The sequence below is a fragment of the Chiloscyllium punctatum genome, chromosome 32 (genome assembly GCF_047496795.1).
Source record: "Chiloscyllium punctatum isolate Juve2018m chromosome 32, sChiPun1.3, whole genome shotgun sequence".
In the NCBI taxonomy this organism is placed as follows: domain Eukaryota; kingdom Metazoa; phylum Chordata; class Chondrichthyes; order Orectolobiformes; family Hemiscylliidae; genus Chiloscyllium; species Chiloscyllium punctatum.
In genome coordinates this window covers 57,549,210-57,577,204 of record NC_092770.1, presented here as the reverse complement: position 1 = coordinate 57,577,204, position 27,995 = coordinate 57,549,210, and the positions used below count along the sequence as shown (strand labels likewise).

General features: G+C 43.7%; 1 protein-coding gene across 3 annotated transcripts; it reads right to left on the bottom strand.

Moving 5' to 3' along the window:
- Nucleotides 1–4,113: 4,113 nt before the first annotated feature.
- Nucleotides 4,114–27,638, bottom strand: LOC140458204 (aldo-keto reductase family 1 member B1-like). Of its 3 annotated transcripts, XR_011953456.1 has the most exons (11): nt 27,469–27,638; nt 21,440–21,607; nt 20,229–20,345; nt 10,299–10,376; nt 9,936–10,058; nt 9,702–9,808; nt 8,696–8,777; nt 6,166–6,249; nt 5,956–6,069; nt 5,739–5,821; nt 4,114–4,435 (listed from the first exon to the last, which is right to left on the bottom strand). XR_011953456.1 is itself a non-coding variant. In XM_072552450.1 (10 exons), the coding sequence occupies exons 1-10, from the start codon at nt 27,526–27,528 to the stop codon at nt 4,399–4,401; spliced, it is 939 nt and encodes a 312-aa protein (XP_072408551.1). In that variant the 5' UTR covers nt 27,529–27,638; the 3' UTR covers nt 4,114–4,398. The 3 variants fall into 3 exon arrangements, 2 of the variants coding, with proteins under 2 accessions (XP_072408551.1, XP_072408552.1); XM_072552450.1 differs by lacking the exon at nt 5,956–6,069; XM_072552451.1 differs by lacking the exons at nt 5,956–6,069; nt 10,299–10,376.
- Nucleotides 27,639–27,995: the final 357 nt, after the last annotated feature.

The window sequence follows — 27,995 nt, the reverse complement described above, 5'->3', positions numbered from 1 at the left end:
TCAAAAAACTGCATCAAGTTTGTGAGACATGTTTCCCACAAACAAAACCATGTTGACTATCCCTAATCAGTCCTTGCCTTTCCAAATACATGTACTTTCTGTCCCTCAGGATTCCCTCCAACAACTTGCCCACCACCGACGTCAGGCTCACCAGTCTATAGTTCCCTGGCTTGTCCATACCACCTTTCTTAAATAGCGGCACTATGCTAGCCAACCTCCAGTCTTATGGCACCTCACCTGTGACTATCGATGATACAGTATCTCAGCAAGAGGCCCAGCAATCACTTCTCTAGTTTCCCACAGAGTTCTAGGGTACACGTGATCAGGTCCTGGGGATTTATCTACCTTTATGCATTTCAAGACATCCAGCACTTCCTCCTCTGTAATATGGACATTTTTCAAGATGTCACCATCTATTTCCCTGCATTCTATATCTTCCATGTCCTTTCCACAGTAAACATTGATGCAACATACTCATTTAGTATCTGCCCCGTCTCCTGCGGCTCCACACAAAGGCTGCCTTGCTGATTTTTGAGAGGCCCTATTCTCTCCCTAGTTACCCTTTTGTCCTTAATGTATTTGTAAAAACCCTTTGGATTCACCTTAAGTCTATTTGCCAAAGCTATCCCATGTTCCTTTTTTGCCCTTCTGATTTCTCTTAAAGTATATTCCTATGGCCTTTATACTCGGTAAGGATGCACTTGATCAATCCTGTCTATACCTGATATTAAGTTTTGAACAGAAATCTAAGCACTTCATCAATCCTGTTTTCTAGCGACTAAAATAACTGTTTTGCTCTTTACTCTTCTTAAGGTTCTATTTATTTATTTTTGTCTTTAGTCATAATATTTTTTAGGTTATCTTGCAAGTTAACTGATCTGTGCATCAATAACTTTGTGGAGATGCCGATGTTGACTGGGGTGGATGAGGTTGGGGGTCACAGGTCACCAGGTTGCAGTCTCAGAGCTTGTTTGGAGTTGCAGGCTTTTGGAGCACTGCTCCTTCAGTAGGTGAAGTGGAAGGGAAGCGGCTCTCTAAAGGCTTGTGATTTTGAGTGGACCTGTTGGACTGTGGACTAGTGTCATGTAACGTTTGACTCAGAGTCATAGAGATGTACAGCATGGAAACAGACCCTTCGGTCCAACTCATCCATGCCGACCAGATATCCCAACCCAATCTAGTCCCACCTGCCAGCAGCTGGCCCATATCCCTCCAAACCTTCCTATTCATATACCCATCCAGATGCCTTTTAAATGTTGCAGCATAAAACATCTAGGTAAGAATCCTACTCATTGACTACAGTTCAGCCTTCAACAGTATTATCTCCTCCCTCCAAACCCTTTCTAACCATATGACTATTCCAGATACCTTTTAAATATTGCAATTGTACTAGTCTCCACCACATCGTCTAGCAGCTCATTCCATACACGTACCACCCTCAGAGTGAAAAAGTGGCCCCTTAGTTTTCTTTTATATCTTTCTCCTCTCACTCTAAACCTATACCCTCTGGTCTCCTTCCTATCGGAACGATGTGAAACTTGAAAGGGTTTAGAAAGGATTTACAAGGACTTTGCCTGGGTTGGAGGATTTGAGCTATAGGGAGCGATTGAATAGGCCAAGGCTGTGTTCCCTAGAGCGTCGGAGGCTGATGGGTGACCTTATAGAAGTTTATAAAATCATGACAGGGATAGGATAAATAGACAAAGTCTTTTCTCTGCTGTGGGGGAGCTCATAACCAGAAGGCATAGATTTAGGGTGGGAGGAGAGAGATATAAAAGAGACCTAACTTTTTCATGGAGGGGGTTATGTGTCTGGAATGAACTGCCAAAGGAAGTGGAGGAGGCTAGTACAATTGCAACATTTAAAAGGCAACTGGATGGGTATATGAATAAGAAGGGTTTGGAGGGATACGGGCCGGGTGCTGGCAGGTGGGACTAGATTGCATTGGAATATCTGGTCGGCTTGGACAAGTTGAACTAAAGGGTCTATTTCCGTGCTGTACATCTCTATGAGTCTATGTGCTTCCTTCTTTTTCTTAACCAAACCCTCAATTTCTTTAGTCATCCAGAATTCCCTACACCTACCAGCCTTTCCTTTCACCCTAACAGGAATATACTGTCTCTGGACTCTCGTTATCTCATTTCTGAAGGCTCCTCATTTTCCAGCCGTCCCTTTACCTGCAAACATCTGTCCCCAATCAGCTTTTGAAAGTTCCTGCCTAATACCATCAAAATTAGCCTTCCTCCAATTTAGAAATTCAACTTTTACATCAGAATTATGGTTGCTGCCCTTACTGACACCTCAGTCACCTGCCCTGCCTTATTTCCCAAGAGTAGGTCAAGTTTTGCACCTTCTCGAATCGGTATATCCACATATTGAATCAGAAATGTTCTTGTACACACTTAAATTCCTGTCCATCTAAAACCCAAAAACAATGGCAGCCCCAGTCTATATTTGGAAAGTTAAAATCCCCTGCCATAACCATCCTATTATTCTTACATTTGTTAGGAGATCTGTTATTTGTGTTTATCAATTTCTCAGTATTAGGGAGTCTGTAATACAATCACAATAAGGTAACCACCCCTTTCTTTTTTCAGTTCCACCCAAATAACCTCCCTGGCTGTATTCCTGGGAATATCCTCCCTCAGTACAGCTGTAATGCGATCCCATATCAAAAACACCACTTTCCCTCCTCTCTTGGCTCCCTTTCTATCCTTCCTGTTGCATTTGCATCCTGAAACATTAAGTTGCCAGTCCTATCCAACCCTAAGCCACGTTTCTGTAACTGCTATGATATCCCAGTCCAACGTTCCTAACCATGCCATGAGTTCATCTGCCTTCTGTTAGGCCTCTTGCATTGAAATACATGCAGTTTAATTTATCAGTCCTACCTTATTCTCTGCTTTGTCCCTGCCTGCCCTGACTTTTGGACTCACTTCTTTTCACAACTGTACCAGTCTCAGATTGATCTCTTTCCTCACTCTCTTGCTGGGTCCCAACCCCCCATCTTACTAGTTTAAATCCTCCTAAGCAACTCTAGCAAATCTCCCTGCCAGTATATTAGCTGCCTTTTGATTCAGGTACAAGCAGTTCTTGTACAGATCACTTCTCATATCTTCCCTGATAGAGATTCCAATGATCCAAAAATGTAAATCCTTCTCCCATTCACCAGCTCCTCAGCCATGCATTCATCTACTCTATCCTCCTATACTTACCCTCACTACCTCATAGCACTGGGAGTGATCCAGATATTGCTACTCGAGGACCTCCTTTTTAAATTCCTGCCTAACTCTCTGTACTTGCCGTTCAGAAACTCATCCTTTTCCCTTCCTATGTAGTTGGTTTAGAGGTTTATAAAGTCACAAGGGGCATCAATTGTCTATTCACCCTAAGCCTTTCCCTTAGAGTCCAGTACTGGAGTGCTTAGATTTAGGTTGAGAGGGGAAAGATATCAAAGTGACCCCATAGGGGTAATGCTTTCACACAGAGGGTATTGAACGTATGGAATGAACTGCCAAAGGAAGTGGTAGAGACTGGTACAATTGCAACATTTTCAAAGGCATCTGGATGAGTAAATGACCTGGTGAGGCTTTTTTTCCCTCATTTGTTTTAATAGAGTTAAGAATTAAAAATTATAGCCAATACTTCGAATTTCAGATAGTCAGAAAAAGAAACTAAGGTGCGATACAAAGTTTGATATACAGCATATTAACTTAAGGCTGACAAGAGGCCAACAATACAATTTCACCTGAATTTTGCAAGAAACTATGCAGGCCAGGCAGCAGAAATAATACATTCAGGCTGATTTCTCCAAATTGGATTCAACATCTCTCTACAGATGTTGCCATACTGTCTGTATTCCAGATATCCAGTATCCGAATTTTTTAAAACCCGAATCTTTGTCCTTTTGGTTTTCAGTTTGTTTAGCTCCTAAAAGTCTTAGGTTAATACCACAAACATGATTTGTGCTCCAAAATTAAAAGTAGTGAATTTTTCATACTTTAACCAGCAGGAGCTTCACCTTCAAATCTTTCATTTAGTAAGTTGTAGGCAGTGTAACTTCATTTCCCAGATTTGCACAGCAAGATGAAGCATCTTACTACAATTGGAAAATTACCGTCCAAAGTGTTTATTTGCATCAGGGACATAATACGAACAGTCAAGCAGCTTCTAAAATATATCAAATACATTACAGAAGTGACAGTTTACAGTTGTTCACTGTGTACATAATTGGAAAACAAGATCACTAAAAACCTACAATACACCATTACATTGCATGTAAAAGCAGACAGTTTGTTGTTTTAAGATGCATTAGATGAATTCTGCTGTTCAAGCTGAACCAGACAGAGAAGCAACAAATCTTCAAAAACGTGACTGAAATGTCCCACGAGGGTGTGTTTAATGTTTGAATGGGTAGTCCTTGTGCCCAACACACCTAAATAAACAAAAAACAGAGATGATAGTTTAAATAATTCAAGAGGAGTATTTTAATTCCCTCTTACCAAGGAGAATTTACATGCATTGCATGAATATTACTTTTGAACTTCATCCCAAAAGATGAGCTTTTACACCAGAAGCTCCTGTCTGCCAACCAAAGTACACAAGACATTTAGGACTGACGTGAATACAGCAAATAACATATTTCCTTATCCAATCATAAATGAAGAATCTTTAAGGACCAGCACTGAAGGCAGTTAGAACACTGCATTCTAGGTTTCTGTAACTAATGTGTCATTGAAGATAGGAAGCTATTTGAAACTATTCTGCCATTCAATCGGATCATAGTCGATCATTCCATTTAGTACCCTGCTCCCACTTTCACCCCATGTTTTGGTTCCATTAGCCTTAACAACTATATCAAACTCATTCTTGAAAGCATCCCATGTTTTGACCTCAACCACTTCCTGTGGCAAAGAATTCCAGGTGCTCACCATTCTCTGGGTGAAGAAATTTCCTATCTGGCCCTAAATGACCTACCTTGTGTTCTTAGAAAAAGAAGTGAAATAAAAGGCAGAGAAAGGGAAGAATCAGAGGAAAGATATTTTTAAAATTTCATTCCTTTAAATTTCCAAAGAATTAACAGTCTGGAGGGATTATATTCCACATTTGTACCTGATGTTTTTTTGAATGAGATATTGCTTGGTAATGACCAAGTCTCATACTGTTGAAAGAATACTTGTATCAGAATTGACAGGTTTAATATTTACTAAAATCAACATTTTCTCCAACTATGAGAATATTCTGAGTCACACTGTGGAGCGGACAATATTAGAGAGAGCAGAATCCATTCTCCTGACTGTGCCAGCCTTACTTCAAAAAATTCCTTTTCATTCCCAAGTGGCTTCGTGCTCAATGGTGCTATGGTCAACTTGCCCATTCACTATTCACTATTCTTCCCAAAGAATTCGGTTAACTCTCTTCCCTGATGCCCTAAAGGGTCTATTGCTCAGTTGGAGTCTAAGCAGCTCTCACTCTTAAGTCAAGCTATGGTCAAATACAATCATAAAAGGCACCACAGAAACATCTACACGCTGCAGCTATGGCACATCTCCATGCCTATCTAAGTCACTTGATGAATTAATTAGTTGTAAGTCAGCTTCTCAGTTCAAATACTGGCAATCTAAAAATGAAGCAGATTATCCCTTCTGCAAACTTGTGAATTTATCACTATTTACAAAACAGTCTACAAAATGTTGCACAAAGATTTGTATCAAAAGTAAATGCTGCTATCAACTCACCAATGCATTGGGCAGTATCTCCAATTCTTGTTAAAGGAGAGGATAGTCTCCATTTCCTCATCAGTCAACTCAAAATCAAGAACCTATATAAAGCACAATAAAATGGGACAAAAACTACAAAAAAGTGTGGTGTAATACCACATACTAGCACTACCTAAGAACAAGCATAAAGAATCTTTTAATTGGGAGCCCATTTAAAATAAATATTCAGACATACCAGTAAGCTAGTGAGTAATCATGGCACCTTGGTCTTCACAGGGATCCCAAGATGGCCAGTTTTCTAAGTTTTTTTAAACATCCCACATTTCTCTCATCTTCAACTGAATGAAGTCTGGTACAGAATGAAGAAATTCCAAGTAGGTGCTGGTCCAACACATTTCAGTCCCCTGTACCCACTATGCCATGGAATTTATTTCCCCTCACTTACCTGAAAATTTTCCTGAATGCGACTTTTGGTAACAGATTTTGGAATTACAACCAGACCTCTCTGAATCTGGAAACGGATCAAGACCTGAAAGAAAAAAATGAAAATTAGATCAAACACACTTCAAACTACGAAGTGAAGGACAATTACATTCACTCTTAGGAGGCTTATATTACAGTCAGTCTGCCAGGAAACATCTCAATTGGGATGAAGCATCTATCTACCTGAGGAAGTGGCAAAATAAGATGGTTTGGTGTAGTAAATAGCAGCTTGCAATTCTCTCTTCTACAGAGGGGGCCTTAAATGCTTTTTGCAAAGAGCCCTAGAACTTAAGTCACAGATGTACAACATGGAAACAGACCCTTTAGACTAACCTTTTCCATACAGACCAGATATCCCAACCCAATCTAGTCGGAACTGCCAGCTCATATCCCTCAAAACCCTTCCTATCCATATACTCATCCAGATGCCTTTCAAATGTTGTAATTGTACTAGCCTCCTCCACTTCCTTTGACAGCTTGTTTCATACTTGTACCACCTTCAGTGAAAAAAGTTGCCCCATAAATCTCATATCTTTTCCCTCTCACCCTAAACTTATACTGTCTAATTCTGGACTCCCCCCCCACCCCAGGGAAGAGACTTTGTCTATTTGTCCTATCCATGCCAGACATGATTTTACAAGCCTCTAAGATCACCCCCTCAGCCTCTGACGTTCTAGGGAAAAACAGCCCTAGCCTATTCAACTTCTCCCTATAGCTCAAGTTCTCCAACCCTGGCAACATCCTTCTTTTAACCCATCTCCTACCTCCCAGGACAGAAATCCCTCAAACAATTGTTGACTATAGATAAAACAAAGTAACACCATACATACCAACATTCCATTAGTAGAACTGTGTATAGAAGGGCTAATGTAAGAACTGTATTTTGAGATGCTATTGCCGCCTCAACTTGTGCTGTGCTCCTGAATAAGAGGCTATTTTGGCCACTCACTGCTTCCGGTCATTTAGACAATTCCAGATGCCTTTTAAATGTTGCAACTGTACTAGCCTCCACTACTTCCTCTAGCATGTCATTCCATACATGCACCACACTCTGCCATGAAAAAGTTGTCCCAGCAACATCCAGCACCACACATTTATCTAAATTAAACTCCATCTGCAACTCCTCAGCGCACTGGTCCATCTGATCTAGATCCCATTGCATTCAGAGGTAACCTTCTTTGCTGTAATTATGCCTCCAATTTTGGTGACATCGGCAAACTTACCTCCTATATTCCCATGCAATTCATTATAAAAAAGTCTTCCATTTAAGTTTGAATGCTTCAATCTAACAGGGAACCAGTGGTCAAAACCAGCAAAATGAAAAGAAACAATGGACGTAACGTTCCCTCTATTACATAAGAGATGGGTATGCTAATTGGACAGCTAGCTTGGCAATGTAGAGTGACACCAACAGGCCAATTGGCTGGTTCCCTGTTGGATTCCAGATATAGACCAGGCACACATCCGCTTCGCGTTTGAAGCATCCACTCACACTGATGCCTTCAAAACTCTAAAATTAAATATTAACATGCTGTCACATCAGAATTAAATTATTACTACATCAATAGGGCTGAATTTAATGTCAGGAACTTTTAATATACCATAGCAAGTAGATTCAATTTTTATAAAAATACAAGAGATAGAAATTACATATTAAATAATGCATGCCCTTAAAAAGAAGAAGAACCTTAATTCGAGTTGATCTAAATCCCCAAATCGATTCTAACATTCTCCCATATATGGGAAGATTGGAGTTTAAAACGTTGACATTTTAGGCCTTCATGGAACGTGTAAATGAAGGCAAATATATTTGAAGTATTAAAACTTGCACAGCTGAAGGATTGTGATTAACAGCAAAAATTAAATATCTGGAGTTGAGTTATTGCAGTCATAACGTAAGAATTAAAAAAGGAGGAGCACACTAACTAGTCATTCAAGTCTGTTCTGCCAGACAATGAGATCACAGCTCATCAATTTGTCCGTTCCTTTATCGTTATAAATCAAATTCCTCAAGGAGCTAGAAATCCACAAGCTTATCTTGAATATATTCATTAACTGACAAATCAAGAGTTCTTTGGGGTAGAGAATTTTGAAGAATCACAATACTTAGAATGAAGAAATTTCTCCTCATCTTTGTTCGAAATAGACGAACCTTACAGAGAATGTGAATCCTAGACTGGACTGCCAGAGGAAATATCCACACCCAGTATCTACCGTGGAGTTTCACAAGGTTTGAAAGTTTAATTCTTCCAAGATCAATGATTTTAAGTTATTCAAACTTCAGGGGTCATTCCCTCACCCCAATCCCTCCTTTGGTTATTGTCAGGAACTAACCCATTGTAAATTGAATGTTGATTACAAATACTTGAAACATTATTCATTAAAAAACTGAGACAAACAAACAATAACATTTTAGCATTATGTAAATTATTAAGAGCAATTAGAATCATTGCTAATGCACCCATACCAGAGTACAATGAATGCTCACGTACTTGTGCTGCTGTTTTACCATGACTTCGAGCTATATTTTGGAGTGTAGGTTCCTCGAGAAGCGAAGGGTCGTCATTTTTTGCCCTATTGAGAAGTGAAAAGGAAATTAATGTATTAAAGTTTGCTCATTTCCAGGCATTGAAGTCTTAGCAATTGATTCACAATTGAATATTCATGTTAAGCACGTTCGTTTGGCTGACAATCAGCAAATGCAACCTTCATTAATGCTGTCCAAAAAATATCATTTGAGACTAGGTGAATCATTCTTACAAAAAGAGCACTCAGATAAAACAGACTGAATAGCCTCTTCCTCTACTGTTGCAATTCTATGATTTGCATTTGCTCAGTGATCACATTGATTAGAATACACCATAAGTAGAGAGTGGGCATAACTTTGGCTCAAAAGTTCTGCTTTTGACTAAAGTTGGATAATCCTATAGCTCTATCACCACAGAAGGGCACGGAGGTGCCTTTTGAAATATTGTTTAGAAAAAAGGTTCAGGTACTGATAAGACAAATTTCCAGGAGTTAAAGAGAAATTGCATCCAAAGTTACAGAATAGGTGATTATCAGCTATCTTTAACAATTCACTTTCACAAACATAAATCACAAGAGAATTCAAAAAGGTCAAGCAGATTTGGGACCAAAACAAGAAAGACATACCCAAAGCAAAAGTCATGACCTGTGCACTAAAGGAGTACTCTGCAAAAAAAAATTGAACTAAACAGCTATTGAATTAAGTGTTTGCATAACAAAATGTCATTATGCTCAAGGGCATAGGTGACTGTTGACCCAAGGAATTTGGAAATTCCACTCTGAAGGAAGCTATTAGTAAAATACACAACCAAAGCTCTCCTTTCACAACCACCTTACTTTACACACACAGGATCGTAGAACTAAAAATGTACAAAGAAGTCCCTGTATAAATTATTAAATAGCTACAATACAGACGAGCAGCTTTTCCTCAACTACATTGTATTGTGATTAATAAGTTTATATCTCAGATACCATGGTCTATCTGGAGATCCCAATGGGCTATAGGCAGTCACAACAATGCCATTTGAATGGCAATAGGAGATCAGATCTTCTTGAGTCAGGTAAGGGTGGCATTCAATCTATTAAAGCAACAAAACAAGAAAAAGCGTCAGATGTAGTTTTGCAGAGAGATGCCAGCTATGAGTGTTCTTGAAAGCTATAGTAAAAATAAAAAGCTGGAAGCCAATGATTTAAACTTCCCATTACCTGGTTGACTGCTGGCTTATGTTTCAGATTTGGTTTATTCAGGATCCGGCCAATCTGCTCCTCATTAAAGTTGGATAGTCCTATAGCTTTAACCATTCTGTTATCAACTAAAGCTTCCATACCCTGTGTGAAAAAAACTATTGCTCTTAAAAAGTGATAACAATGCCTGACTAACAAAGGAATCTCTAGGGTAGTTACAGTTGACAAAGCTAATGGATCAGCTTTCTTTTTGGGATGGGTTGTTTGGGGTGATCTTTTAAAGGAATAAAAGTATCGCTAGACATTTTATTTTAAACTCCAAATACCTTTCAATCTTGAATAGCTGAATTTTGATCCAATGTGAGAATTGAGCTGAACACTTACCTCCCAGGTGTCAAGAAAGTCAGTGTCACTTGGTATTATCAAGTTATTCTCATCCAAAGGAAGATTCTCACCACCAGCCTTAAGAGAGATGTTTAAATATCATTTAATACTACATTACAAGAGAATAGGAACTCTAGTACAAGAAAAAGGTTGCTAAGTAAGATCTGACAAAAAGTTGGTGAATGGAAGAGAAGATTTGTTTATTAAAGAAGTTTTCGCTCATCAATTTTTGCATATATCACAAATCAGTCTACACATCTCATTTCATGCATTTTTCAAATCAAAGATTCAGTAACTTTAACCAGATATATAGCACACTCTAGCTTTCTGGGGCACAGGTTTCCTCACACTCACATACTGTTTTGTGGCTCACCATTGCTATCCATAAAATTCACTCCCTCAGCCTTCCTTTGCTTCAACTATTAGTTATGATTGGAGTTGTGACACTACTGGACAAGTCAAATCCCACAATGAAATCTGGCCTGACAAAATCATTCAGTTATCATCATTTCAGTTAACATGGTGGTCATTCATTGAAACAAACAAACAAACAAAGTCACAAGCCGACAGATTTTCTTGAGAACAGAAGTTCATTATACAAAAAAGGAAAAATTAAGGAACGATGATACCTACATACGCAGCACTAACAGGAAAAAAAAATCTCTTGATACACCTAGCAAATAAATTTTAAGACCATTTTAAGAAATTCAAGGCCAGAGAAATTACCCCTCCACATCAAATCTTGAAGTTTGACATAACTGACTCTCTGGCCAGCACAATGTCAGAGACCAAGGGAAAGGAGAAGCACGATTCTGTCAGCTGGTTCATTAATGATCTGAGCAGAACGCCTCAATTGCCAGATCGTACCAAAAACAGACTCTGGTCAACATATTTTTAGGTGTACAGATATGTCTGTGATGCAATAACTATTCATGGGGTTCAGTGTATTTCTGAATGAAAAGTTCAGGAGGCTCAGGGTCAAGGAGTTGGACTACACATAGCAGACTCAAGGGTCACAAGGTATGCTCAGCTCAGAGATATAGTTCGGATTCAATAGGTCTCTCTCTAATGCTGCAACATTCATATCCTGTCCTTTGAGCCCTCCCAATCAAACCCACAGGCTTTATACCACCAAGGTCCCCACTCAACCAGACTATACAAGTGCACACCACCAGCACTTACTCCAACTTTCATGGTTGGCTATGTTCAACATTGTACCATGACAGTGAAGAAACACAATCGGAAATGTGAATATTAATGAGGTAAAATTAACAGCTAGTGAAGTGGTTAGAAAGAGTAACCCCTATTAGCAGGCATCTCACTGCTCCTATAAGAGAAAATCTTGTCTCAACATTTTAAATGTTGATCAAAAATGAATCAATGAATTGCTCACCACAGCCCATGTTGGTCAGGACCCTAGAGGCTTCCATGCCATCTCACTATATTCTTCAGCTTTGATTTCCAAAAGGCTTTCCAAGAGGTGCTGCACTGAAGGCTGCTAAATAAATGGTGTTACAGGCAAGATCCTGGCAAGGCTAGAGGATTGGCTGACTGACGGGAGACAATGACTGGGGAAAAAGGATGACAACCAGTGACTAGTACTCCATAGGGGTCAGTGTTGAGACCACAACTATTCACGTTCTTCAATAATGCTCTGGATAAAAGAATTTAGAGCACTGTTGATAAATTTGCAGATAATGCAAACATCAGTATGGATGCTACAGAAAGGCTGCCACTATAGAAGTGGCAGATGGAAATCAAAGTGGGAAGTACAAAGGCACTTAAGGAGTCCTCTTCAGGATTCTAAGGTAAACATGCATGTTCAACTGGTAGTTAAGGCAAATGCAATTTCAGGACACATTTCAAGAGGGCTGGAATACAATAGCAGGGGTGTACTAGTGTGGCTGTATAGAGCTTTGGTTAGTCCATATTTGGAATACTGTAAGCAGTTTATAGGTCCTGTATCAAAGAAAGGATAGGCTGGCAATTCAGCATAACCAGAGGAGGTTCACAAGAATGATTCCAGGGATGAAGGGCTTGTCATAAGCAGTTGAAGACTCTGAGTCTGTACTCAATGAAGTTTAGAAGGATGAGTGGTGGTGGTATTGGTGGGTGGAGAGTCTCATTGAAACACTGAAACAGAGGCCTGGATATAGCGGACATGGGGAAGATGTTCCCACTAATGGGAGAGACTAGGACCTGAGGGCACATCCTCAGTGAAGGGACAACTCTATAACTGAAATGAGGAAGAATTTCTTCACTAGAGATAGTGTTACATTTATGGATCTCATTGATGTAGGTGGTGGTGAAGGCCAAGTTATTGAGTGTATTTAAGACATAGATTGATAGATTTTAGATCAGTAAGGGAATGAAACGTTATGGGGAGAAGGCAGGAAAATGGGGTTGAGGAACATATCAACCATGATCAAATTGTGGCACAGACTGTTAGGCTAAATAGCCTAAATCTGCTCCTTTATCTCATGATCTGAGAAATCAACTTTACATATTTCTCCCTTGTCCCTATGATTTAACATAGAACATAGAACATAGAACAATACAGCACAGAACAGGCCCTTCGGCCCACGATGTTGTGCCGAGCTTCTATCCTAGATTTGATTTGATTTAGTTTAAAATTCTCCCATATCCCACTTATACATTGTAGACAAGTTGTTGGAGGGAATCCTGAGGGACATGATTTACTGGAAAGGCAAGAACTGATTAGGGAGAGTCAACATGGCTTTGTGCATGGGAAATCAGGTCTAACTAGTATTTTGAAGTGGACCAATGAGGGCAGAGTGGTGGACATGATCAACATGGATTTCAGCAAGACATTTGACGAGGCTCTTCATGGTAGACTGGTTAGCAAAGTTAGATCACATGAAATATAGGGAGACCTAACCATTTGGATAGAGAATTGGCTCAAAAGGTAGAAATCAGAGGCTTGCTTTTCAGACTGTAGGCCTGTGCCCAGCAGTGTGCCACAAGGATCAGGGCTGGGTCCGCTGTTCTTCTTCATTTATAAAAGTGATTTGGATGTGAACATAGCAGGAATGGTTAGGTGGTTTGTAGACAACACCAAAACTGTAGATGCAGTGGTCAACAATGGAGTACAATGGAACACCTTGATCAGATGGACCAATGGGCCGAAAAATGGCAGATGGAGTTTAATTTAGGTAAATGTGACAGGCGGCATTTTGGAAAGGCCAGTCACAGCAAGACGTACACACTTAATGTTAAGGGTCTGGGCAGTGTTGCTGAACAAACAGACCTTGGAGTGCAAGTTCATAGTTCCTTGAAAGTGGAGTTGTAGGTAGATTGGATGGTGAAGGCAGCATTTAAAATGCTTGCATTTATTAGTCAGTTCATCAAGTATAGGGGTTAGGAGGTCATGTTGTGGCTGTACAGGACATTGGTTAGGCCACTTTTGGATTACTGTATGCAATTCTTATCTCCCTGCTATAAGGAGGATGTGGTGAAACTTGCAAGGGTTCAGAAATGAGGATTTTCCAGTGCTGGAGGGTTTTAGGGAGAAGCTGAATAGACTGGTGCTGTTTTCTCGAGAGCATCTGAGGCGGAGGGGTAACCTTATAGAGGTTTATAAAAATCATGATATGGCGAATAGCCAAGGGTTTTTCCCTGCGATGGGCTGGGTCCAAAACGAAAGGTGAGATGGAAGAGATTTAAAAGGTACCTTGGGGCTACTTTTTTCACGAAAAGGTGATGTATGAATAGAGTGAGCTGCCAGAGAAAGTGCAGGAGTTTGGTACAAGTACAACATTTAAAAAAGACATCTGGATGGTGGGCAGAGGGGGTGGGGTTGCCTTGTTAGTTAAGAACAAAATTAAATCTATGGTATTGAATGACATAGCGTCGGATGATGTGGAGTCTGTGTGGGTGGAATTGAGGAACCACAAAGGCAAAAAAACCATAATTGGAGTTGTGTACAGACCTCCTAACAGTGGTCAGGACCAGGGACGCAACATGTACCGGGAAATAGAGAAGGCATGTCAGAAAGGCAAGGTTACATTGATCATGGGTGACTTCAATATGCAGGTGGACTGGGTAAATAATGTTGCTAGTGGATCTAAAGAAAGGGAATTCATGGAATGCTTACAGGATGGCTTTTTGGAACAGCTTGTCATGGAGCCCACAAGAGAGCAGGCTATTCTGGACTTAGTGCTTTGCAATGAACCAGACTCTATAAAAGATCTTAAAGTAAGGGAACCCTTAGGAAGTAGCGACCATAATATGGTAGAGTTCAGTCTGGAGTTTGAAAGGGAGAAGGCAAAATCTGATGTAATGGTGTTACAGTTGAATAAAGGTAATTATGAGGGCATGAGAGAGGAACTGACTAAAATAGACTGGAAGCAGAGGCTAACCGGGAAGACACTAGAGCAAAAATGGCAGGTGTTTGTAGGTATAATTGAGGACACTGTACAGAGGTTCATTCCCAAGAAAAGAAAGATTAACCGGGGAGGGATTAGACAACCTTGGCTGACAAAGGAAGTCAGGAAATGTATTAAAGAAAAAGAGAGATCCTATAAAGTGGCTAAGAACAGTGGGAAATCAGAAGATTGGGAAGGATACAAAAGCCAACAGAGGATAACAAAGAGTGTAATAAGAAATGAGAGGATCAAATATGAAGGTAGGCTAGCCAGTAATATTAGAAATAATAGTAAAAGTTTCTTTCAGTACATAAGAAACAAACGACAGGCAAAAGTAGACATTGGGCCACTTCAAACTGATGCAGGGAGCCTAGTGATGGGAGATAAGGAAATAGCAGGAGAACTTAACAAGTACTTTGCGTCAGTTTTCACAGTGGAAGACATGAGTAATATCCCAAAAATTAAAGGGTGTCACCGGGCTGAGTTGAGTATGGTTGCCATTACGAAAGAGATAGTGCTAGAAAAGTTAAAAAGTCTTAAAATTGATAAATCTCCTGGCCCCGATAGGATACACCCTAGAGTTCTGAGAGAGGTTGCTGAGGAAATAGCAGAGGCATTGGTTGAGATCTTTCAAGAGTCACTGGAGTCAGGAAAGGTCCCAGATGATTGGAAGATGGCTGTAGTAACCCCCTTGTTCAAGAAAGGATCAAGGCAAAAGATGGAAAATTATAGGCCAATCAGCTTAACCTCGGTTGTTGGTAAAATTCTAGAATCCATCATTAAGGATAAGGTTTCTAAATTCTTGGAAGAGCAGAGTCTGATTAGAACAAGTCAACATGGATTTAGTAAAGGGAGGTCATGCCTGACAAACCTGTTGGAATTTTTTGAAGAGGTAACAAGTAGGTTAGACCAGGGAAACCCAGTGGATGTGGTCTATCTGGACTTTCAAAAGGCCTTTGATAAGGTACCACACGGGAGGCTGCTGAGCAAGGTGAGGGCCCATGGTGTTCGAGGTGAGCTGCTGGGATGGATTGAGGATTGGCTATCTAACAGAAGGCAGAGAGTTGGGATAAAAGGTTCTTTTTCAGAATGGCAGCCGGTGACGAGCGGTGTCCCGCAGGGTTCGGTGCTGGGGCCACAGCTGTTCGCATTATATATTAATGATTTGGATGAGGGAACCGGGGGCATTCTAGCGAAGTTTGCCGATGATACGAAGTTAGGTGGACAGGCAGGTAGTACTGAGGAAGTGGGGAGGCTACAGAAGGATCTAGACAGGTTGGGAGAGTGGTCCAGGAAATGGCTGATGGAATTTAACGTGAGCAAGTGCGAGGTCTTGCACTTTGGCAAAAAGAATAAAAGCATGGACTACTTTCTAAATGGTGAGAAAATTAATAAAGCCAAAGCACAAAGGGATCTGGGAGTGCTAGTCGAGGATTCTCTAAAGGTAAACATGCAGGTTGAGTCTGTGATTAAGAAAGCGAATGCAATGCTGTCTCTTATCTCAAGAGGATTGGAATATAAAAGCAGAGATGTACTACTAAGACTTTATAAAGCTCTGGTTAGGCCCCATTTGGAGTACTGTGTCCAGTTTTGGTCCCCACACCTCAGGAAGGACATACTGGCACTGGAACGTGTCCAGCGGAGATTCACACGGATGATCCCTGGAATGACAGGTCTAGCATATGAGGAACGGCTGAGGATACTGGGATTGTATTCGTTGGAGTTTAGAAGATTAAGGGGAGATCTAATAGAGACGTACAAAATAATACATGGCTTTGAAAAGGTGGATGCTAGAAAATTGTTTCTGTTAGGCGAGGAGACTAGGACCCGTGGACACAGCCTTAGAATTAGAGGGGGTCATTTCAGAACGGAAATGCGGAGACATTTCTTCAGCCAGAGAGTGGTGGGCCTGTGGAATTCATTGCCACGGAGTGCAGTGGAAGCCGGGACGCTAAATGTCTTCAAGGCCGAGATTGATAGGTTCTTGTTGTCTAGAGGAATTAAGGGCTACGGGGAGAGTGCTGGCAAGTGGAGCTGAAATGCGCATCAGCCATGATTGAATGGCGGAGTGGACTCGATGGGCCGAATGGCCTACTTCCACTCCTATGTCTTATGGTCTTATGATACATGAATAGGAAGGGTTTAGAGGTATATGGACCAAATGCTGGAAATGGGACTAGATTAATGTAGGATATCTGGTCAGCATAGATGAATTGAACCAAAAGGGTCTGTTTCTATGCTGTACAGCTCTATGACTATTAGAAGAACACTGATTTGAGCATGGTTTAGGTGCAAACCCTCCCAACACTCAGCCCCTTCTTACCCCAGTAAGAGTTCCTGTGTCATACAAACTGGAATGCATGCATCAGTAAACTCAACTGACTTCAAATTTATTGGGAAATTGCAGAGGCTCACACTTGTCCCTGGTTCCCCTTACCCACCTCATTCACAATAACACTGCCCTGAACTTTACTAATATTCATTCTAAAGTGGCAATAACTGCCTCCTGATATCACGTATCCAAGTAACTTTGCCTTCCCTGATTCAGTGTGGGTAGTTCACCCTCCTGCTCAAATTCTGAGCTGAAATTGCTTGCCTTAAAAGACTTAGTTCAGATGGTTTTCCCCTGGATGAAAACAGTATCAAGGACATAGAACATGGGGCTGCTGTCCTTAATTGCAATATAGAATCATTGCAATGTACAGCATAGAAACAGACCCTTAGGTCCAACTTGTCCATGCTGACCAGATATCCCACCCCAATCTAGTCTCATTTGCCAGCACTTGGCCCATATCCCTCTACACGCTTCCCATTCATATACCCATCCAGATGCATTTTAAATGCTCTAATTGTGCCAGCCTCCACCACTTCTTTCGGCAGTTCATTCCATACACACACACACATACACCCACACCACCTTCTGCGTAAATAAGTTGCCCCTTAAGTCTCTTTTACATCTTTCCTCTCTCAACCTAAACCTATGCCTCTAGTTCTGGACTCCCCAACCCAGGGAAGAGATCTTATATTGCATGCAATTCTGGTCTCCTTCCTATCAGAAGGATGTTGTGAAACTTGAAAGGGTTCAGGAAAGATTTACAAGGACATTGCCGAGGCTGGGGGATTTGAATTATAGGGAGAGGTTGAGTAGCCTAGGGCTGTTTTTTCCATGGAGCGTCGGAGGCTGGGGAGTGATCAGATAGAGGTTTATGAGAGGCATGGATAGGATAAATAGACAAAGTCTTTTCCCTGGGGTGGGAGAGTCCAGAACTAGAGGGCATAGGTTTAGGGTGAGAGGGGAAAGATATAAAAAGAGACCTAAGAGGCAACTTTATCACGCAGAGGATGATATGGGTATGGAACGAACTGCCAAATGAAGTTGTGAAGGCGAGTACAATTGCAACATTTAAAAGGCATCTGGATGGTATATGAATAGGAAGGGTTTGGAGGGATATGGGCCAGGTGCTGGCAGGTGGGACTAGATTGGGTTGAGATATCTGGTCAGCATGGAAGAGTGGATTGAAGAGGCTGTTTCCGTGCTGTACCTCTGACTCTACAGGCTAAATTATATCAAAGTACATACAAAAAAAATTAACAATTTCCCTCACTAAACTCTCACATTTGCACTCAGTTTCCTCAGTTCTGCCTGGACAATGCATTATGTCTTTGGTGCACTAGGACAGAAATCAATTGTTACAGGAGGTTACTCAGTCCATCATGTCTGCACAAACTGAGCATTTCACTCAAGGCCATTCTCTTGCCTTCTCTATAACCCTACACATTTTTCTTTGAAAAGATACAGTCTAATCTCCTTCTGAATGCTTTAATTGAACCTGCTTCCATTCACCGGATGAGAACTTCCTTATACCATATTTGCTTCTTTTGCCAAACATTTTAAATCTTGGCACTTTTGTCTCATAAATGAGAGATTTCTCGCTCTCTGTTCTGCCTATACTCATGACTTTGAACACCATTATAGCTTATCATCAAGTGCAGAACCTTTAAAACTTCGCCACCTTGCTTACTAGTTCCACTACACTTTGACTCTGTGGTAGTCAGTGAACTTCCCCACCAAGAGTACATTACCATCCTAAAGGCTTCCTCCAACGTGGAGGACAATGGGTTATAACCTTAAAAAATTTCCCTGTCCATTTTCAACCTGATGCTGGGACTTCCTTTGATACAGAATCAATGTTGAGGAGCTCCTGGACATTTTCTTCCTGACTGCCATAGTGCCACAAATCTCTAGAGACAGGACACAGTCATGGAAATCAATGGTAGTGTCTACAATAGTGTCTGAAAGATATGATACCCAAGATCAACTATCAAGCTGCTGCTGGACTAATCTGTGGGACAATTCCCTCAAATTTGGCTCAAGCTCCCAGTTGTTAACTGGAGGGATTTTGCACAATCACTAAGGCTGTGCACGTTGCTTTCATTTTCTGTGCATTTTCTAGTTTCATTCCTTGAAACTTCATGATGGCTACATACAATGGAGTAGTTTGCTTAGACCATTAAAAATTACATTGCTGTCAATCTGGAGTCACATGTAAGTCAGATGCCCTGAGTGAACCAGATGGGCCTTTATAACTATCAAAAACAGTAAACATGCTCAACATTAATTCTATGTTTTATAAAATTTAACACAAATTTTGCCAACTGTCATTACCCCTACAGCTTTAGTCTGAATTACCAGTTCCATTATGTCATTGCTTCCCCTCTTATTTCAATTTACCTGGGCACTTGTTCACATTTTCAGTTAACTTGGATCTGGCATGCGTTTTGAAACTCAGACATAAGATAGGCAAAGCAAGTAACAGTTAAGACAGTCCAATTAAAATTTGCTAATTTCACCATTCATATAGAATCAGTTTTAACTTCAGTATGAATTTCATAAGAGAACAAAAAAAAACTAGAAAATCTGGCTACTTTCTAGCTAGTGGGAAAATCTATAGTTCTTATAAAAAGTCTTGCAGCCAAAAGAAAACACAGTCTGTAGATGATTCTGGAACCAAATAAGAAAGAGATAGTGAAAAAAAGTTAGACCACTGAAAATATCTAGAACGGAGGAGAATTAAAAAGTTATCATAATCAGATGGTTGCATAATTATATATGCAAGATATAAAAGCAGAAGAAATATTTTGGCGAGAAAGTAGGAAAAGTGTATAACAGTTGTTAGCAATCATAATATGAAGTTAATAGTGGTTTTCCTGTTTAAATCTTTTACATGTGGTAACATTGCCACAAGATTTTGTTTTCACCTAAGAACCATAGTTCTGTCGGTTAAAATAAGACGTTTGGCTTTCATTTGGTGTTAACACTACCCAACAGAATTAATACATGACAAGAGTATCCCTTAGTTTAAATGGGGTTGGAATTACTCCATCCACCAGCAGCCCAATGTTCTTTTAAATTAAATCAATGTTATAAACAACCCAATGACCATATTTGAGCATTTAAGAATGTTACTTCAAAAGAAATAACAAGTCTGATTAAGGTAAGATGTACAGACAAAGACAACAAATGCATTCTGGTTAGACACTTTACCTTGAATCCCATGGGCCAGTGAATAAGGTAGAGATCCAAATAGTCTAGATTCAGGTCAGTCAAGGTTTTACAACAGGCCTCCTTCACTTTATCTTTTGCATGAAAGGTGCACCAGAGCTAATGGGACAACAAAAGTTATTAGCAAAATGACAAGATCGAAGCATAAAAAAAAAGTGCTCATTTAACCTTCTCCACATTTATTTCTCTGAAGTGGGGAATTTCTGTCAAGACTTTGGAGAAAGTTAAAAAAATGAATAGAAGTTCAGTGGTGGTAAATAAAATGTATTTATTTTGAGAAGTGATAAGAAAATGCATTTCTCTTTTTTTTAAGATCGTTTAATATAATTTTAGTGCAACTAAAAAGTCTTATATTTGTTTCCCATCTCCAACTGTTCAAGTTACTTTTTGAACAACTGCAGCTCATGGGGTGTAGGTTCACCCAGGGACGTTAAGGTCACCAATGCAGAATTTTGTAAAATGCAGTCAGTGAAAGACTGACTAGGTAGTTGAATCAGGTAGGTAAAAACAAGGACTGCAGATGCTGGAAACCAGAATCTGGATTGGTGGTGCTGGAAAAGCACAGCAGTTCAAGCAACATCCAAGGAGCAATAAAATTGACGTTTCGGGCAAAAGCGCTCCATCAGCTGTATTCCAGATGAAGGGCTTTTGCCCGAAACATCAATTTTACTACTCCTCAGATGCTGCCTGAACTGCTGTGCTTTTCCAGCACCACTAATCCAGAAGGTAGTTGAATCAGGATGGTGTGTGGTTTAGAGGGGAACTTGCAAGTGGTCATTACCAGATATCGGATGCCCCAGCAAAAAAAAAATTATAAATCTGGAATTCAAGGTCAATTTCAAATGTTGCAAAAATATAGCTAGTTCACTCAAGTCGCTTTAGAGATGGAAAACTGTCATACTTAGTGGCCTTGCCTACGTATGACTCCAAAACTACTAGAATGTGGTTGACTGTTAACTTCAGGGATGGGCAACAAATGTTAGCCCAGCCAGCAATACCAACTACCCATAAATGAATCAAACAAAATTAATTTTACACCTGATACCCTTATTCTTTTAGTTGGTACTGGTCACAAGTTTGAAAGATGCTGTCAGAAGAGTATCGGTGGCAGTTACTGCAATGCATTACTACCATCGTGCATTGTGGAGGAGAGAATTAGTGTTTATGAATAATTTTCAAACACCCCACTTTACCTTGCTGACAATGAAGAGATCTTCACGCTTTACTACCCCTTCCTTAATCTTCTGGTGTATGCCTTCACCCACTTCCTTCTCATTCTCATAAATATATGCACCATCAATGTGACGGTATCCTGTGTCAATGGCCACCTTCACTGCTTCAGCCACTTGACCTTTTGGAGACTGAACAAAGCATTTGTTAGAAACCAAAATCAAATTTAAAACAAAGTCTCTATGGAAGAGAGGTGAATGATTGAAACTAATACATCCTATTATTTTACAACTGTCTCTTTCTCAAGAGAATGCCTATTCACAGTCAGCATACTTCACTGTCTGAAATAATGGAATTTTCTCTGTACAGAGGTCTGACATAGATTCCATCCATGACTCAAATTTATCACCCTATGTAGTGAATGAAACCAGGTGAATCCGGTTGAGTACAACATCCTTGATTGGGGCTGTTAATTTGGGGAAAGTGAGGACTGCAGAGGCTAGGAGGTCAGAGTCGAAAAGTGTGGCAGTAGAAAAGCACAGCAGATCAGGCAGTACTTGAAGAGCAGGAGAATCGACTTTTTGGGCATATAGCCATCAACCTTTATTAACTTGGGCTAACCAGGAAGCCGAGCTGACCAATATTAACAGTGAATTTAGAATCTCTTCAGTTCTGGGTACTGATGCTAGGCTAGGGCTGACCACAGCCCTACAATAGATAGGATAGTGAAGGTGGTGTTTGGTATGCTTTTGTTTATTGTTCAGTATTGTGCAAGTAAATAAAGCATGACTTGGTGATGGGATACCAGCCTCTGTGTAGTTATTTCACCCTGCATGTTTGTTTCTTACAATCAGATCCATCTGTTAACTTGCCCACCTCTCTTCTAGCCCAAACACCATGGTTGGCTAACATAGTGCCACTATTTAAGAAAGATGGTAAGGACAAGCCAGGGAACAATAGACCAGTGAGCCCAATGTCAGTGGTGGGCAAGCTGTTGGAGGGAATCCTGGGGGACAGGATGTACTTGTATTTAGAAAGGCAAGGACTGATTGGGGATAGTCAACATGACTTTGTGTGTGGGAGATCATGTGTCACAAACTTGATTGAGTTTTTTGAAAAAGTAACAATGAGAATTGGTGAGAGCAGAGCGGTAGACATGATCTATATGGGAGACTGGTTAGCAAGGTTAGATCTCGTGGAATACAGTGAGAACTAGCCATTTGGACCTAGAACTTGCTCAAAGTAGAAAATAGAGTGGTGGGGGAGGGTTGTTTTTCAGACTGGAAGCCTGTGACCAGTGGAGTGTTACAAGGATCGATGCTGGATCCACTACTTTTTGTCATTTATATAAAATGATTTGGATGTGAGCATAAAAAGGTATTGTTAATAAGTTTACAAGTGTAGTGGACAGCGAAGAAGATTACCTCAGATTACAATAGGATCTTGATCAGATGGGCCAATGGGCTGAAGAGTGGCAAATGGAGTTTAATTCAGATAAATGCGAGGTGCTGCATTTTGGAAAAGCAAATATTAGCAGGACACACATACTTAATGGTCAGGTCCTGGGAAGTGTTACTGAACAAAGACCTTGGAGTGTAGGTTCATAGCTCCTTGAAAGTAGAGTTGTAGCTAGATAGGATAGTGAAGGTGGTGTTTGGTATGCTTTTCTTTATTGTTCAGAGCATTGAGTACAGGAGTTGGGAGGTCATGCTGCGACCGTAGAGGACATTGGTTAGCCCACGTTTGGAACTTTGCATGCAATTCTGGTCTCCTTCCTATCAGAAAGATGTTGTGCAACCTCAAAGGGTTCAGAAAAGATTTACAAGGATATTACCAGGGTTGGAGGATTTAAGCTTTAGGGAGAGGTTCAAATGGCTCAGGCTGTTTTCCCTGGAGCATCAGAGGCTGAGGGGTGACCTTAGAGGTTTAGAAAATCATGAGGGTACTTTCAAGGAGCTATGAACCTACACTAGGAGGCATAGGTTTAGGGTGATAAGGAAAAGATATAAAAGGGACCTAAAAGGGCAACTTCTTCATGCAAACGGTGGTATGCATGTGTGTGTGGAATGGGCTGCCAGAGGAAGCGGTGGAGGCTAGTACAATTGCAACATTTAAAAGGCATCTGGATGGGTATATGAATAGGAAGGGTTTGGAGGGATATAGGCCAAGTGCTGGCAGGTGGGACTAGATTGGGTTGGGATATCTGGTGGGCATGGACAAGTTGGACTGAAGAGTCTGTGTCCATGGTGAACATCTGTGACTCTACGACCATTGTCAGCATTTGTAACTCCATCTTTCTGCACACAACCTCTTCATCCTACTCTTCCACCTATCCACACATTGCTTTTCGCTACATATATTTTAACAATTCTTAAAAATATTCAAATAGTGTTTGCATTCCTAGTGCCACATCTTTGCAAGTGGATTACTCCAACTCAGTCATCCACTCTCCAGCTTTCATTAGTCTTACTGTATTCCCATCATCCCACACAATGCCTTTTCAGCCTGACTGCAAGCACCCCATTTTGAAAATACAATTCCAAATCACTACAAATTCATCCCTCAAATGAATCATTCTAAATATACATTTTTCTTCCTCGCAGTGACAAAGGTTAGAAACATGCCAAGGTTCAGATTATACCTTAGGATTCATTTACCAAAGAAATACAGATATTAATTTATGAAGTTTTCAAACTGATCTATCTCTTGTTTACTTTAAGCCCAAGACATATTGTTTGTAGTAGTTTTGAAACAGGTTTTGTATATCTGAAATCAGACAGCTGGTAGTTAGTGTGCAAGTCAATGGCTATATAAACCTGCTTTCACAACATTCCGTATGGAATTGCCTGAAAATCTATCCTTGGTCTTTTCCTTAAACAGGTCCTTTAGAAATAATTTGTCACTTCCAGTTCTCTCCCACTTCACACACCTACAGTACATGTGAATGTAAAAAAAAGTTAGATTTCCCCCTAAACAGATCCAAAATGGTGAAATTAAAGCAGAAAAATGTTGGAACGATTCCACTATCTCCACCTGGAGAGGAACTGAATGAATATTGCAGGATTATGATCCGAGAATATTTTGCACCCATTTAAAGATCTGGCCTAACTTGTTGAAAACACCCAGCATGGTTTTGTTTTTATTTCAGGTTTTCTAGTAACTGCAGCATTTTTTAAACTTTTATCAGAATGACAGATATCAATGTTTAGCTACCAACAACAAATTCTGCTCACATGTTATACAATTCCAGCCTGCCCCTATCCAGCACCCACCCTCCGCCCCCCACACCCCCTATCCAGCACCCACCCCCCCCACACCCCCTATCCAGCACCCACCCTACGCCCCCCACACCCCCTATCCAGCACCCACCCTTCGCCCCCCACACCCCCTATCCAGCAACCACCCGCCACCCCCCCCATCCAGCAACCACCCTCCCCACCCCGCCTATCCAGCACCCACCCTTCGCCCCCCCACACCCCCTATCCAGCACCCACCCGCCACCCCCCACCCACACCCCCTATCCAGCACCAACCCGCCACCCCCCCCACACCCCCTATCCAGCACCCACCCGCCACCCCCCACCCACACCCCCTATCCAGCACCCACCCGCCACCCCCCACCCACACCCCCTATCCAGCACCAACCCGCCACCCCCCCCCACACCCCCTATCCAGCACCCACCCGCCACCCCCCCACACCCCCTATCCAGCACCCACCCTCCCCACACCCCCTATCCAGCACCCACCCTCCCCACACACCCTATCCAGCACCCACCCTCCCCACCCACACCCCCATCCAGCACCCACTCTCCCCACCCTTCGCCTCCACACCCCCTATCCAGCACCCACCCTTCGCCCCCACACCCCCTATCCAGCACTCACCCTTCGCCACCCACACCCCCTATCCAGCACCCACCTGCCACACCCCCATCCAGCACCCACCCGCCACCCCCCCCCACCCAGCACACACCCGCCATGCCCCCACACCCCCTATCCAGCACCCACCTGCCACACCCCCATCCAGCACCCACCCGCCACCCCCCCACCCAGCACACACCCGCCATGCCCCCACACCCCCTATCCAGCACCCACCCTCCCCACACCTCTTATCCAGCACCCACCACCCCCCACACCCCCTATCCAGCACCCACCCGCCACCCCCCCACACCCCCTATCCAGCACCCACCCGCCACCCCCCCACACCCCCTATCCAGCACCCACCACCCCCCACACCCCCTATCCAGCACCCACCCTCCCCACCCTACACCCTCACACCCCCATCCAGCACCCACCCTCCCCACCCTACGCCCCCACACCCCCATCCAGCACCCACCCTCCCCACCCTTCGCCCCCACACCCCCTATCCAGCACCCACCCTCCCCACCCTTCGCCCCCACACTCCCTATCCAGCACCCATCCTTCGCCCCCACACCCCCTATCCAGCACTCACCCTTCGCCCCCCACACCCCCTATCCAGCACCAAACCCGCCACCCCCCCCACACCCCCGTCCACCACCCCCCCCACACCCCCGTCCAGCACCCACCCGCCACGCCCCCACACCCCCTATCCAGCACCCAGCTGCCACCCGCCACTCCCCCCACACCCCCTATCCAGCACCCACCTGCCACCCCCCCCCAGCACCCACCCGCCACCCCCCCCACACCCCCTATCCAGCACCCACCCGCCACCCCCTATCCAGCACCCACCCGCCACCCCCCCCCACACCCTCTATCCAGCACCCACCCGCCACCCCCCCCCACACCCCCTATCCAGCACCCACACGCCACTCCCCCCACACCCCCTATCCAGCACCCACACGCCACTCCCCCCACACCCCCTATCCAGCACCCACACGCCACTCCCCCCACACCCCCTATCCAGCACCCACCCCCCTATCCAGCACCCACCCCGCCCACACCCCCTATCCAGCACCCAACCCCCCCACACCCCCAATCCAGCACCCACCCCCCCTATCCAGCACCCACCCCGCCCACACCCCCTATCCAGCACCCACCCCCCCCCACCCCCCTATCCAGCACCCACCCCCCCCCACCCCCCTATCCAGCACCCACCCCCCCCACCCCCCTATCCAGCACCCACCCCCCTATCCAGCACCCACCCCCCCCCACCCCCCTATCCAGCACCCACCCCCCCCCCACCCCCCTATCCAGCACCCACCCCCCCCCACCCCCCTATCCAGCACCCACCCCCCCCCCACCCCCCTATCCAGCACCCACCCCCCCCATATCCAGCACCCACCCCCCCCATCCCCCTATCCAGCACCCACCCCCCCCACCTCCAGCACCCACCCCCCCCACCCCCCTATCCAGCACCCACCCACCCCCCCACCCCCCTATCCAGCACCCACCCCCCCCACCCCCCTATCCAGCACCCACCCTCCCCACCCCACGCCCCCACCCTCCCCACCCCACGCCCCCTTTACTTACGGCACCCACCCTCACCCAACGCCGCTGCCTTTCAACCCCCTCCCAACCATCACCGTCCGCACCGCCTTTCCCCTCGAGCTCCCTTTCTACCACCCACCTTCCCCCCCACAAACCCCTTTCCAATTTCCAACCCCCCCCCCCTCACTTTCCAACCCCCCCCCCCTCACTTTCCAACCCCCCCCCCCTCCTCACTTTCCAACCCCCCCCCCTCCTCACTTTCCAACCCCCCCCCCTCCTCACTTTCCAACCCCCCCCCCCTCACTTTCCAACCCCCCCCCCCTCACTTTCCAACCCCCCCCCCCCCCTCACTTTCCAACCCCCCCCCCCCTCCTCACTTTCCAACCCCCCCCCCTCCTCACTTTCCAACCCCCCCCCCTCCTCACTTTCCAACCCCCCCCCCCTCCTCACTTTCCAACCCCCCCCCCCTCCTCACTTTCCAACCCCCCCCCCCTCCTCACTTTCCAACCCCCTTTCTCCAAACCCTCTGCCTATTCCCCAGTCTCGTGCCACACTCCAGCGTGATTGTGCCACTGGCGAAGATGCTCCTCTGCTCGGATTGAGCTGCCTTCATGTGAATGGGAGCCGCCGGGCTTCTTATCCCTCACCTTCCACGTGCCCAGACCGATCTCGGGCATAGCCGCTCCTGTATTTAGGACGATCACCATCGCGCCGTCGAAGCTGCTAGAAACGACCAGACACTGCCCCGCGCGCTCCGGCAGTTGATCTTTTCAGGGCTCTCCAAGGCTCGAGCCGCCTCCTGGGCGGGGATTGCATCCCGACCTGACGCCTGATTGGTCATCAGACGGTGTCAATCAACAATCCCGGGTGAACCCTGCCCTTCCCTCCCCGCTGCAGCCACCACCGTCCCCTCATTCTCGGATGTTGGCGGAGGGGGGAGTCTTCACAAAGAACCGAGTGAACTGCTCAAAATCAGAGACAAAAGCAATAGAATGGTTGGGAGGTCTCAGCAGGTCTGGCAGCATCTCTCGTAAGAAGTCAGGATACGAAGTGGTGACCCTTCTTCAGCACGGACGGGGGGGGGGGGGGGGGGTTCACCAGTTCACGAGGGGTCGGACTGATTCTGTGTGAGATATGGAGGAGGGGGTTCCCCTGTGTTGTGGGAACCTCACCG